The sequence below is a fragment of the Primulina tabacum genome, chromosome 5 (genome assembly GCF_025594145.1).
Source record: "Primulina tabacum isolate GXHZ01 chromosome 5, ASM2559414v2, whole genome shotgun sequence".
NCBI classification, from domain to species: domain Eukaryota; kingdom Viridiplantae; phylum Streptophyta; class Magnoliopsida; order Lamiales; family Gesneriaceae; genus Primulina; species Primulina tabacum.
Window position 1 is genome coordinate 10487404 of NC_134554.1, and position 14240 is coordinate 10501643.

General features: G+C 33.3%; 1 protein-coding gene across 5 annotated transcripts; it reads right to left on the bottom strand.

Annotated features, from left to right (window-relative positions):
* Window positions 1-3049: 3049 nt before the first annotated feature.
* On the bottom strand, window positions 3050-13356 carry LOC142546414 (RNA polymerase II C-terminal domain phosphatase-like 2). 5 transcript variants are annotated; one of them, XR_012820466.1, is made up of 17 exons: window positions 12887-13356; window positions 11752-12222; window positions 11323-11533; window positions 10952-11109; window positions 10805-10875; window positions 10570-10675; window positions 10409-10498; window positions 10116-10257; window positions 9721-10004; window positions 9577-9634; window positions 8192-8319; window positions 8054-8107; window positions 6589-6685; window positions 4665-4826; window positions 4494-4590; window positions 3785-3834; window positions 3056-3490 (listed from the first exon to the last, which is right to left on the bottom strand). XR_012820466.1 is itself a non-coding variant. In XM_075654110.1 (14 exons), the coding sequence occupies exons 1-14, from the start codon at window positions 13172-13174 to the stop codon at window positions 4672-4674; spliced, it is 2313 nt and encodes a 770-aa protein (XP_075510225.1). In that variant the 5' UTR covers window positions 13175-13356; the 3' UTR covers window positions 3050-4671. The 5 variants fall into 5 exon arrangements, 1 of the variants encoding a protein (XP_075510225.1); XR_012820465.1 differs by having other exon boundaries at window positions 3051-3490; window positions 3785-4590; XR_012820464.1 differs by having other exon boundaries at window positions 3057-3490; window positions 4494-4826.
* Window positions 13357-14240: the final 884 nt, after the last annotated feature.

Sequence of the window (14240 nt, forward strand, 5' to 3'; positions counted from 1 at the left end):
CTTTTAATGCGGGAAATTAATACATCCATAATGTTTCTAGAAAGTACATTTTTTTTTAAGTTCATTAACATGTTAAGCAACTCTGAATCTTGGACCTCTAATGATTTAATAATAAATGAATGTTCGTTTGATTAAAAAGATTAATTCAATCTCAAGATTAATTCTTTACTTTTGGAGTATAATTTAAGTGGAAATATATAGATTATGTGTTGCATAAAGAAAATATGAGTGTACTAAAAAAAAGGATAAAGCTATATTCTTGGAAATTAAGCAGGTGCCTTAGTTTACCTCCAACTAATCCTTGGAGACGAGGATCTTGCTTCGGGTTCATCCAAATCAACAACTTGTTATTTTCATGTTCAAATTCTATCTTCCAATATGCTGAGTGGGTTAGAATTGATGCTCTTATTATCCTCTTAAGGTACTGTCCAATGATGCATTTAAGTAAGTTGAATATTTATCAACACTAGGAATGATCACGTGCATCGCACGTGGGTGAGTGATTAATAATGAAAAATATAATAACGAAATTTAGATAATTTTTAAAATCGTTTGAATAACATCTTATTTATTAGTATTTATTAATCTAAATATATCAAAATACAATAAATAAAAATACACTATGACGATAAATCAAATATATTCACTTATTTATATAACAGTTTTCAATTTGCATGATTATAACATAATGACAGCTCTCTCAAATTAACAAAGATATTTTTCATTCAAATATCATTCACAATGAAAAACAATAAAAATAAAATTAAGAAAATAGTAAATTTTACTAAAACCAAAATCATAATGTATTTAAATGGAGTGCATATAGTAATTGTCAAATAAAATTCTCATAATTAATTAAATTATCATAATTATGTTAAAATAAAACCTCTGAACTTATTATTAAATTAAATATCAATTGTGTTTTTACTAACTTTTAACTCCTTGCAAATTTTGTTTAACTTTTTCCTTTTATAAAATAGATATTACACATCGACTCAAATATTTTAAACGGTATATTAGTTCAATCGTCATGGTTCGATCGATGTATCCAACAAGGACAATTATTGCACTCCAACAATATCAATAATCACACTAATTGCAATCTATGATAATCGATATCATGACTTTGACTCTTATATATACCAATTGTAAGATCATGCATTTGCCGCTTTACCAAAAGTTATAACGGGGGTACCGATGCAACATTAAATAAAATCTTTTAAAATCGTAAAACAACTCAAATGTCACATTTGGATTGCTATACCTTACATAAACAATTATTGCACCTAACAAATATGATATAGTTGTTATTTTACATTTTAGAAATCATTTTTCTAAATCAGATTTATTCTCACTAATCAAATAATTTCATCGAACACAAAGTAGTTTTAATTACTAATAATAATTTAAACACAAATATTAATTGTTAGGGTGAGCACTCTATGTCATCACCTATGCTTCATTAAGTTGCAATCATAGTAATATATAATGATAAATTTATTAATATGTATAAAAGAGAAACAAAATTTGTGTATGTAATTTCATCATATACAATTATAAATTAATTAATATGTTGAAAAGAACAATTAAACAAGATAACAAATCAATATATTATATACGATGATTTCGTAATAGAATAATGCTAATATAACCAAACTTTGTATTATGTTTAGAACGCAATTGAAAATTGATAACAAAATATATAATAATAGAAACTTTAATTTTAAAAACATTATTATCTAAAATATTATCATACTACATAATGAATCATAAATGAAATCACTAAATGATTGAGTAACTATTTATTTAATTATTACTTAAATCAATTTATAAAATAAAAAAAGATAAGATATGAATATTAAGAAATACACTAATTTTAGTAACAAATTTTAGTTAGCAACAAAGAAAAATTATGGGTAAATTGATAGATTCAATATGCATTAATATCCAAAGGCATTTAAGAGATACAATAAATTATAAAAGAATCCATCAAAAAAATTATTGATTTAATTTGCTACATTAAATGAATAAGGGTATATTGGAAAATTCACAATTAAAAGTCATATATTTATATGTATGTTAGATATATAAGGTCTAATAAAAAATTAATGTATCTTACATATATTGATAAATTTTACCTTCGATGCATAGGATAATATCTCAATATAATTACCCACATTTTCGAGAGAAATGAGCTCCATTGTGGTCCATTGCCTCCACTTCAGAGCACAGCAAGTCGTTTTTATTTTTCAATGTCGTCCCTAAAGACCTTGGAAAAATGAAGTCAGTGGTCTCCGAAATGGAAGACTTTGACCTCATTGATTTGTTACGGTTACATCAATGCAAACACACACATATCACACATTAAAAACTTAGAATTTTTTTAATGTTAGAATTATATATTTTTTGTGTAAATGGCATTTGTTGATATCACATTGTTATCAATGTCAGTGCTTTATCAAATTCACATGCGTACATAGTTGAATTTTATGGTTTGGACCATAAAATAAGTCTCAATGTCAATGGGAGTTGCAATCAATTGATTCGCTCATTCGAAAACTTTGTTGGCACTTTTCTTTGCAATTCCATTTCCCCATTAGAAACAAGTTACAGAACATACATGGGGATTTGCATGGGGTTGAACGAGGAACTCTAGTCTTTTTTGAATTTAAATCAAATTTTAGGGGGGAAGTAATTTTTAATGCATTTTTTTATTTCGATTGATCAGGTAATTATTCTATTTTGATTTAAAAAAATTATTTTGGAAGAGGTTTCATGAATTTGAGTCTTGAAAGTTGGGTCATGGGGAACCAAATGTTTAACCATAATTCGACTTCACGGAGATCCAACGCCCATAACGGACAAGATATTTCTCATACCTCAAAACATAAACGGACCACATCATTTTTTCAGATGAGACAATGAATTAAGCCAGGAGCCCACTTGAGAAAACAGATATAAGCGTTAATGACCATTGGATCTACTTTTGAGAATCACGGTAATGTCACTTGGGCTCGTATTCTGAAGTAATAAATCGATCCATACAAATAATTTAAGAAATACAGACAAAGAACCAGTACAATAATAGCAACATTTCACATTTTCTTGCAGACCACACACAGGTCACTGACAGTATCGTGAAGGTACCTTGCAACTGGTGTGGGACCAGTAATAGGTTAACAAGAAAAGTTTTCCGAAATGTACATTTGGTTTTCCAAAAGCTATAAAATCATACTGTTAATCAAAATTCTTGATTATGGTAACAAGACTGGAAAAAGAGGTATCCGGGTAAAACGACGCCTACATATACAAAACTTGAACAATCTTGTCAAGACTCGAGTAACAAATTTCCTGTCTGATTGCACAAAATGCTTGCTCGGCATATTGAGACATTTGTTATATTCTTTAGCAAAGTTCATTATCGGGATACCACCAAGAGCGAGATCGGTTGAACGTCATTTGAGCGCTTGTTTTGATGGGATGTGAGAGCCTAAAATATAACACAATAGAAAAATAAAAAAATCTTAGCTCGTTAACATAAGGAAGATCCTAGGTATCCACGCCTGTTAATGAGTAGAAAAATCACTCATCAAAGTGCAACAAATTGAATAACTTCTCGGCATCTACAACTCTGATAGTGCTCCACCAGTAAACAGAGGCAGAGGCATAAACTTTCTTACAAGACACACTTGCTATGTTTAAATTTGAAATACCTATCTGCCCTCGATCATTTTGCACCCAATTACAATAAAAAAACACAGAGAATCTAAAAGTAATATTTTACCTGGCAGAATGGATATGCTTTTGTGCTTGATGATTTACCAGAACGGTAACCTGTCATATTTTTGGACGAAACTAGTCACTATTCAGCACATCTGAGAGGACAACGTCAGTGAAAGCCCTTGGTGGATAACAATTAGATTGATGTTTCCACATGATCAACAATAAATATGTCCCAATAAGAATATTCATGCCCAGACAGATAATCATTCGTATAGAAAGTGATGTTATCCCATTACTGGATGTGATAGAATAGTCTCACAAGGAACAACAAAGTTGATGTCAAATTCCTATTGTAAGGATCAAATAAAAATAGATTTAAATAGATCTTTGACATCAAATGAAGATATGCAGAAACCCAAAGACTGCTTATATTGGATCCACAAAAATAAGGCCTGTCGAGACATTAAAACTGCCAAATTCCATTTTTGAAACAATTGGGGACCACAGACAAATAGATAACGCTTGCCTTCCAGAAAGTAAAAGTTCATACAAAAAATAAGGAAAAAAAGAGAAATTTGTAGTCCTTGACCATCAATAAAAAAGCATTGATTGGATATAATTGATTAAATCTGATGTACAAAAAGATCACATGAAGAAGAAGTTTGCAGCTGAGGCAAAAAATTAGGACAATTATGATTCTTGGGAGTTAAAACCCCACGGATATTCTGGAATTGTGTTTGAAACTAGCTGGGATCCATCAAATTTCTCACCTTCAAATTGAAGCAGATTCCACCCTGCACTGTTTCGGCTCTCTAATCTGGTGAAAGATTTCAAGATCTCACTGACCGCATCTTGATGCCTCACAACCTTATCAAAGAATCCCAAATGTATTCAAGTAATCACTCAATCAAATGGTGGGAAGCATAGTCGAAATTTTCCACCTCTGAATTACTTTACTTGGGGAAAACCATTCTTCAAGGATTGTTGTTCTGGTACAGGCTTCACAGTGTCCCACAGAAACCCATTTTCCCTCTCAAGTACATTTCCATCGCAATCATTATCCAGAGATCTAGAATGAGGTGCAATATAAGCTACATAATGATCTGCGTTAAAATGTGTACAAAATCAGTGTTACCCCTCATGGACAACATGAACAGTAAAAGCAACTATTTGAGAAAATCATTATCTACAATCAAGAGCCCATCAGAGACAATTAACAATATGTTGCATGACAATAAGCTGAAAAGGACTGATGCATATAAACACAAAATTAACAGATCCTGATAAAAAAAATAACAAATTAACAGATCCATCTAAAAATGACAAATCTTCTTTGCACTAGACAGTTTAAATGTTATACACTAGAATTGTAATCGACTCCCTGAATTTATGTTATTTTAACATGCGTAAATTTACATAGAAAACATACATAAAGTAATTGATTATGGTAGACCATGTATAATTACTACCGTTCATCTGTTGAAACTCTTTAGGAAAACAAGTAGGGAAATAGATCGAGAAAAAAGTGTCAGATACTTCTTCATCCGTTCATCTGTTGAAACTCTTTAGGAAAACAAGTAGGGAAATAGATCAAGAAAAAAGTGTCAGATACTTCTTCATAACATAGTTTTAGAAGCATAATAGCACAATCACCAAATGATTATAAGGCCAATCATGTGACTCAACAGTTCTAAGCAACAAAATTCAAAATATAGTTTCATTTGGACTCGAGAAATATAATCGATGATGTGATCTACTCTACAAACTACCAACAAAAACCCTTCCATATCTCACATGCACTATTCCCTCCTGAAGATAGTTGTGACGAAAACTTTCATTCTTATCAGCAGCCTGCTCAATAAAACAGTGGAATTGAACCCACCCAGGGTATATTTATGAATGTCAATGGCACTGAACCCACTGAAAGTAAATTTATGAATGTCAGTAGAATTGAACGCACTGAAATTCAACTTATGAATAGCGGACAATTTTGGAATATCATTTCTGCACAATTGGAAATAAAAAACAGAAGGGATAAATCGGTTTGGTTTTAGGTTTTTTTGGAGGAAGTTTATTCTGGGGAGGAGAAAAGTATTATTAGGGAAACAAAATATATGTCTGACATTGGAGAAATAATATTAACTCATGTTATACATGTAAACAATTATTGCAGATAATTATTTTAAAACTAAGTAGCATATGTTGTTTCACACACAATATAAGAATACAGTATTTGGGCAAACAATAACAATTTCTAGTTAAAAAGTAATGATAGAGTTGGATTGTTTTCATTCGCGGGATTAAAATCAGATGAAAACAACAGACCCGAAAGACACCACTCCAAAAACAGGTAGAAAAATCAACATATTATATACTAGATATGCCAATTCTAGCACATTAATGTGTCCCAAGAATCATATCCATAGGGCCACTCCAAAAACAGGTAGAAAAATCAACAGATTATATACTAGATATGCCAATTCTAGCACATTAATGCGTCCCCAAGAATCATACCCACAGGGCCACAGCAAATCATTACGAGACCCCCGGTGGCATTAACTCGAAAATTAGCCATGTGGATATAGATATAACTAGATAAATATGGATTTACAAGAAAATTACGAATAACATAATTCTAACCCTCTTCTAGCATTTTATATATAAAAAAAAAAACCCACCAGATATGCTGATGCATTCTCCAATGGAGAATAACACAGATATGGAACTTAGAGAAACAATTTTTTAACGATAAAGATCAAATAAAAACTATATCTAGGCTCTGAACTAGTGGATGGTATTGACAATTGCGTCACTTTTAAATTATGGTATGGATTAATTGAGTAAATCACTGAAAAGGGGTCATACCAGCCAAGCTCCGAAGGGCATTCTCCGCAGCCTGTTGCTGGGCATCTTTCCTTGTCCTGCCCATCCCAACGCCAATTTTTTCACCAGTAAAGAAAACCTACACATGGAGACAACTGAGCTTCAAATCTCAAAGAAGCACTACGGTGGTCATAAAAGAATCAGAGAGTGTTAGTTCCTCATATATCCCACAGGTAGAAGGGTGGTTTTAGCATCAATGACAAGATAGGTGATTCTACCGGTAAAACATCAGCCATTCATATCGAAAATATCAGAAAAATATCAGCTTAAGTACCAGATGGCTAGATTGGAATCCACAAATAGAGACTCTAATCACTTCAAGTTATCATTCACATAGGCGCGCCGTAATAGAACTCGATCTAATCACTAAAGTTTTTATCGCTCCGATATTTATCATAAAAGATAATCGAGCGTGGATTTGTCACTTTCAGAAGTTTTCTAAATGAGCTTAAAGCGTATAATTTCATTCATTTTATCAATACAAATCAGATGGCGTTAGTTTCTCACACATCCCAAAAGTAGAAAGGAGGTTTTAGTATGGATTAGATAAGGTGATTCTGTTCATGTAAACAAAATATCAGAAAAATAACAGCTTAAGCACCAGATGGCTCGGTTAAAATTAACAAAAAGAGACTCTAGTTTCTCACACATCCCAAAAGTAGAAAGGAGGTTTTAGTATGGATTAGATAAGGTGATTCTGTTCATGTAAACAAAATATCAGAAAAATAACAGCTTAAGCACCAATGGCTCGGTTAAAATTAACAAAAAGAGACTCTATACACTTAAGAGACTCTATACGCTTAGATGTCTATAATAGAACTCGGTCAAATTACTAAAGTTTTTATCGCTGCTGCAAATATTATACAAGCACAATCCAACGTGGACCAGTGACACTGGTGTCTTTCAGAAGTTCTCTAAATGAGCTTGGTACAATTTGACTCATTTTACCAATGCTACAAGTCGTATACCAATAAAATCATTCACCATTTTCAAATCTGGCTAAGCCTAAGACTAGGTTCAAGCGAACTAACAAATACAAAATATGTGAAGATATAACTTAGCTACTGCGTTCACTTGATTATGTATTCATTGCTGAATTCCACAAGCATTGCTTAAGCCAACAATAATTGGAAAATCTCCAAACAGGGCAATGGTCGTAACGTGGTGCAGAGACTATATGAAACAAAATGAACTAATTGACTTTGTCACATTTCACAACCCCCGAAACACCTAAGGATATGCACATTAACTCACACAACGTAACTTCCATAAGACACACACATAGACATCCTACATGAGAAAGCACAAACTCATAGAAAAAAGAAGTCTGACAAAAATGTTTCATTGATCAAGTTATATATTACAGACTTGCGCATTTCAAACAGAGAACCCAGAAGACCCTATAAAAAGAATACCACTACATGATAATGAAAACCACAGTACTAACCTCAACTGAGAACTGCAAATTGTCGCTGGCACTGACAACAGGCCTGAATTCAACCTGAGCAACAAGGTGTACACGATGAGACTCGATGAAGGTAAAAGGAAAATTGAAATCATAACCTTGTTAAGAAAAAGGATATACCTTTGACCTGCATTTCCTTCCAATCTCTTGAAGCACACCAATTGACAACGTTGGTAACATGTTTATAATATCATCATCTGTTTTAAGTCCTTTACTGTAGGATATCTGGTTTTGAGCTGCACCAAAATCTACCAAGTACAGAAAACAATAGCACAGTTAGGAAAGAAAAAGGAGAGTTACAACAAGTTATATATCGCATATGAGAGCTTTAAAAAGTAAAATCAAGGAAGTTTTTCAAATCAAAACTTCTAACAATTTCATTAATAAATATTTCAATCAACAAAAATGGCAAATTTATTGGAATTTATCCTACTGATTTGATTGTTGTTTCAGTGAAAATTATGTTGCAGTTTGGCGAAACATGCACTCATGAAAACTTATAGATGTGGTATACGAGTAGAATTCTGGCCATCTTCCTCACACATTGACGTATTCCATCATACTGATTGAAAAAGATGGTTAAAAATGTTCTTTTTCATCGAAAAGATGGAACAGATTATCATGCACTTTTGTACATCTTATTTAGGGATGTCAAAATGCAATACGACCCGTCAACCCAACACGAAAAAAATCAGGTTCGGTTGGTGTTTTTCGGGTTCGGTTCGGGGGTGGGGGGGTTCAGGTTAGTGCCATGTTACATGGGTTTCGGGTCACGGGTTGACCCGAAAACTTTTTTATTTTGAAAATATTACCTATATTTTTATATATTGTATGTTTGAACAAAATTTATTGTATATTTATATGATAAATTTTCATTATTTAATATTTATTTTGTATATTTTTTATTTTTTTAACAATTGTTTATTTGATTTAATAAATATACTTTAATATTCTACCATTAAACTTTCAAATTTAAATCGGAAATTTTGTTATTATGTGTTTAATTAAAATATTATTATTATTTTTTTTATTTTTTTGAATTTTTTTCATTAATTTTTTTTTAAAAAAATAAATAAAATTCGAGTTAGACGGGTTGAGTCGGGTTAGATGGGTTCGTGTTCGGGTTGGGGGTTTTCGGGTTGCTTCGGGTTCGGGTTGAAAAATAAAAATACAAAAAATTCGCGGGTTGACCCGAAATCCGACCCCACCGACCCGATTGACACCCCTAATCTTATGCAGCCATGTCCCATTAAATAGAAACACATAACAAAAATCAATCTTTTGGCATGAACTGCAGTAAAAAGATCTGTCTCGGCAAAATGACGCGCTTGTGTTGTTGAGTTAAAAACCAGGCATTGAATCAAAGAAGCTGCTACTTCAAGTTCAAGCGCAGATAGGTAGAGCTCATTTTATACTTCTCATTATAATCTAGGGGTAACAGAATACGAATCGATTTTCCCAACAGTAGAAAACCATAAGTTAACCAAAGGTTTAAATTGACACACCTGCAAGCTGCCTTGGTGGTAGAAGATTCTGTTTCTGAATATCACACCTCATCTTAGCCTGCAATCAATAAATTTCACTTATGTACATGCCTCTAAAGTACTTAATAGTAATCCAAAAAACAGATTATAAAGAGTGTTTAGAACCTCTTCATTCTTTGATTGAGAAACACGCAACATTTCTGCATGAACAGAAGACAATGTGCTGTGACTGAGTGAGTTTTGATGACCTTGTTGCCTATCCGGTGGATCACATGGAATTATTCCTGGCACTTGGCCACTGACAGGCCCTCTGTTAGCATTTTTTCCGGTTAAACCTCCTTGGGGCGGTAGGAGGGGTTCCTGTCGAGGCAATTTAGGCAACAGAGGCTGTTCTGTGGAACCTGAATGCATATTCTCTCTTCGAAGTGGATCGCCAAGCAAACTAGGTTCTGAAATGTAGTTGGTTTAAAACAAATTAAATTCTCATAAAAAGTCATGGAAGGTATTTATCTCATGTCTCCGTTTATCTATATTCTAAGATTTATATGAGAAAACCTTACTTTCAGATGTTGATATTGCTCTCTCGGATGCTGAAGCAATAACATTTGCAATAGATACAGTGGGGAGCTTGGAGCTTTCAGGCTTAAACTCAGTGAGATTATCCATTGAATGAGAAACAGAATTTGTAGTATTTTTGTCATCCTGGTCAAAATTAGATAGAAGTGAACAATAATGACAAAAATCACAAATTTGTGAGAGGGGGAAGGCAAACTGAGTACCAAAATATCTTATGGTGCGTCGAAAAGAGATGAACAAAATTTCATAAAATTATTGATCAGGTATAAGAAACTACCAAATACTGCAAGTTTTGCGCAACTTCCGGTCCATTTATTCCTTCAGCAATCGGAACACTTGAACTTCCATTTGTTATAGGACCAGCATCCTACGATATTACTCATGTGCATAAATAAAATAATTTCAGCTGTAGTTTGAGCAAGAGTTATATTTCTATACCTCGGACATCAAGTAGTTGCTCACATCTGGTGCGCAAGGTAAATTTACCACCTCATGCTCATAGAAAATGTCTGATATTCTTCGGGATAGATGTTCATCAAACTCCCTGATGTTTCAAAAAAGGCCATGTTTCAAAGACTCCACGCACATCTAGAACAATACTAAAAGACCAAACAAGAAAGTAACAATTTGTGTGTGTGCCAAGTGTTATAATAAATAATGTGATCGAACTCACTTGAAAAAACCACCCCTAACATTGCAAGCAACATTTCTCGCTACACAAAGGACTGGCACAGCATTTGCAGTCTGCATATACATTATTTTCAAATATATAATATGGGTCAAGTGCTAGGCAGCCAAAATAAATTAGTAATAATGATACCTCAGCCTGTGGGGCATAGTATGGAGTAAATGCAGGAACTACATGAACACGAGGCTGATCCTTTTCTTCCCAAACCTTTAAACGATCGTCAATTACCATTGCCATCTTTGGATGACACTTGCCATCCTGGAAGACATTAAGCAAAGATTTCCTAGCCCCTTTAATCAAAAGGGATTTAGAAAAAATATTTATATGAGATTGAAGTCATCAAGATCAACTATAACATTCACAAGGAATAACAACATTTGAAGGGGCTGGAACACAGTACTAATTTTTTAGAACTGCCTGATGACTAGTTAACCTAGTTCATAGGAACTTGTTTATGTGAGATAAAACTTAAGAGTTTGCCTCTTAAAAAAAGTGGAGTTCACCTGATTTCACGCATACAACACGCTCGAGCAGTTGTTTTGAGCTAATTAAGTGTGCTTCTGGATCAAGCAGCCTCCACATTTCCAATGCATAATCTCTTTCAGCCATGGTGCAAACATAAACTTCAAATCTCTTCCGGCCTTTCGCAGTCAAATAATTTTTCAAATCTAGCCAAGCAGGTCGTAACCTGACTAGCACACTAGTATCTCTATTCTGCATGCAAGAACATCCATCAAAAGAAGGCAAGTGAAATTGAAAACTGATTAAACCAGCCGATATTTTAAAAATAATGGAGCATTTGGTTTAACTAAATTCATTGAAAAACAAAATACCAACATTTGCACAATATAATTATAAAAAATCAAAGCTACAAAAGATGGATTATACAGATAGAAGAGAAAATTTAACGAGTACCAACAGTGCCTCCTAACCTCAGGATTAATACGTGTAAGAACAATACTTCTTTCAGGCAACCTTACAACAGGACGAACAACCCGTACATGTCCATCAGATAGCAGGGGCACCTCCTCCTGCTGGTATTTAAATAGTATCCCACCATCCATAACATTGTCAGTCTCTGCATACTGCTTCAGCAATGCACGATCCTCTACATATCTCTTCATCTCAGCCGTCATCCCAGATTCCCGAATAGGGTCACCCTCACGTGCAATCCAGTCCATCAAAACTTCAATTCTATCCTCAAATGACTTCATTGTGTTGGCCACAATGAGAGTTTCATCAAGATCAAAGACAATTGCTAAACAGCGCATATTCAACATCCATAAACATGAATTGTATAAACCACGGGGCAATGAGTAGCACCAAAAACAAGGGAACTTCTTCTGCTTACTAGGCATTGCCACCAAATGAACTTCCTCATTACCAAGCAACACAACAGCAGTCTACACAAATCGGTCAAAAGTTACAATAATGAACTCATTCGAGCAATTTAATTATCAACAAGAAGATAAACAATGGCACAAATTCCACTCTTCCTAAAAGCCAAATAAAGGCATGCACAAGTTTAAGTATTCCATCCATGGAAAAAAAATGCCGTTCCATGGTTCGCAACTGTCGCAGAGCCTATTGTTCCAGTTCCATGGACATTTCACGTAACGGCCAGCCATATTTTTTAAAATAAAAAATTTTAAAAAAAAATTGAACTTTGAAAATTATTTAATGAAAAACTCAAAAGAATTGGAAAATTTTCAAGAAAAAACATGTTCCCCGTGACACCGTTATATAGGCCATTTATAATAGCTAAATAACGGCAGCCCTCGTTTCCGCTACGAAACCGTTTCATGGCAGATTAGGTAAACAATCATCAACACATGCACATAGCACATTTATTGATTGCATGAAACCAACTTCGATTGTTTAAATCAAAGCAGCAGAGAAGCCTGATAAACTACAAATCTCAATTTCATTCCTACCAGTTAAGAACCATAAAACACGAGGAATTCAATCAATTCATTCTTAAACCACTAAACAAGCCAATTACCCATCAAGTTGAGACAACGCAAATTCACATCAGTCGAAATGAGAAAGTGGGCTGAATTATAAAACCTTGAACTCGTAAAACATAGACGCGTGGAGATTGATCAATGGCGACTCATCAGGATTGGAACTCAGACTGGAATTAGCTCCAGGCTCGAGCTTGCACCGTATAGAAGCGGCCGAAATTGTCTGCAGAACGGCGAGTGGGTGGCATCTCTCACTGTTCGGAGAGATGTGGTGAATCCTTATCTCATTCTTGGCAAACTGGAAATTCACACCCTTCACCGGGACATTGTCCAGTTCCCCCAAAAACACGTCCCCGTGATAAACCGATGATTTAAACCCTACTCGACTCATCGTTTTCCCAGAAACAGAAACAAAAACAAAAAGACGCCAAAAAAATCAAGTTCTAAGAACAATTGGTGGAATTTACGACTAGAATATCACTCCCCCGTAACTTTGCATGATCCTGGGCTCACTCTCTCTGAACTACTGAGGACTCTCTCTCTCTCTAGAAAAGCTCTCTCTCTCACTCATCGAGTAGCGATTTGAATCGAGGGGGTGGGAAGCCTTATATAGAAGTAGGGGGTGTGGAAGGTTACGCAAGCAGACTTAGTTTTGGACAAAATTACGGATATACCAAATACAGTTCTTCTGTCCGTACGGGGTATCTTTGGGCTAAAAATGATGTAGAAAATGAATTATTATTATTTTGTGGATCATAATCGCAATTTATTTCTTTATTTCTCCATTAACTGCAAAATGGTACTTTCCATTTTACAAGTTATTGATTAGACTCTCAAAGTTAAAATTTTTAAATTTATTAATATTGGAATTTTTTTGTTTTCATTTTTAGTTTATTTTCATATTATGATAAAAGTGAAATCGACACATATAAGTTATTGGATGATAATTAACAATTGTTTTGATGAATATCAATTAATTGGAACATTTGTTATACTTATATCAATGTTAGGTGAATTTTAGTAAAATGTTAATGTAAGTTATATAGCTATAATTCAACTTTGCACATTTTGTTTGTAAAACTTATTTTCAATGTTATTTTTCATTTTTTTATATTTAAATAAACAAGTACATTTATTTAGGACTTGGAATACTTTCTAATATGGCTTAATAACGATGAATATTTGTTTTGTTGAGAAAAAAAAGGAATAATTACATTTTTTAAAAAAATTCCGATTAATTTATAATATTTTTATTTAAAATACTGTTTAACCCCTTTTTTTCTTAGTGATTAGGAGCATATATTTCGAGGGACAAACTGGCAAATGATTAACATAAATTTCGCTTTTTTTTTTTTGGAAAATCATAAATTTCAAATTTTAAATTGAGTAATGTGTTTATGGTTTAAACTTTTAAAATGTGTAGGTCTTGGACAAAAAAAACCTAAAAATATTATAAA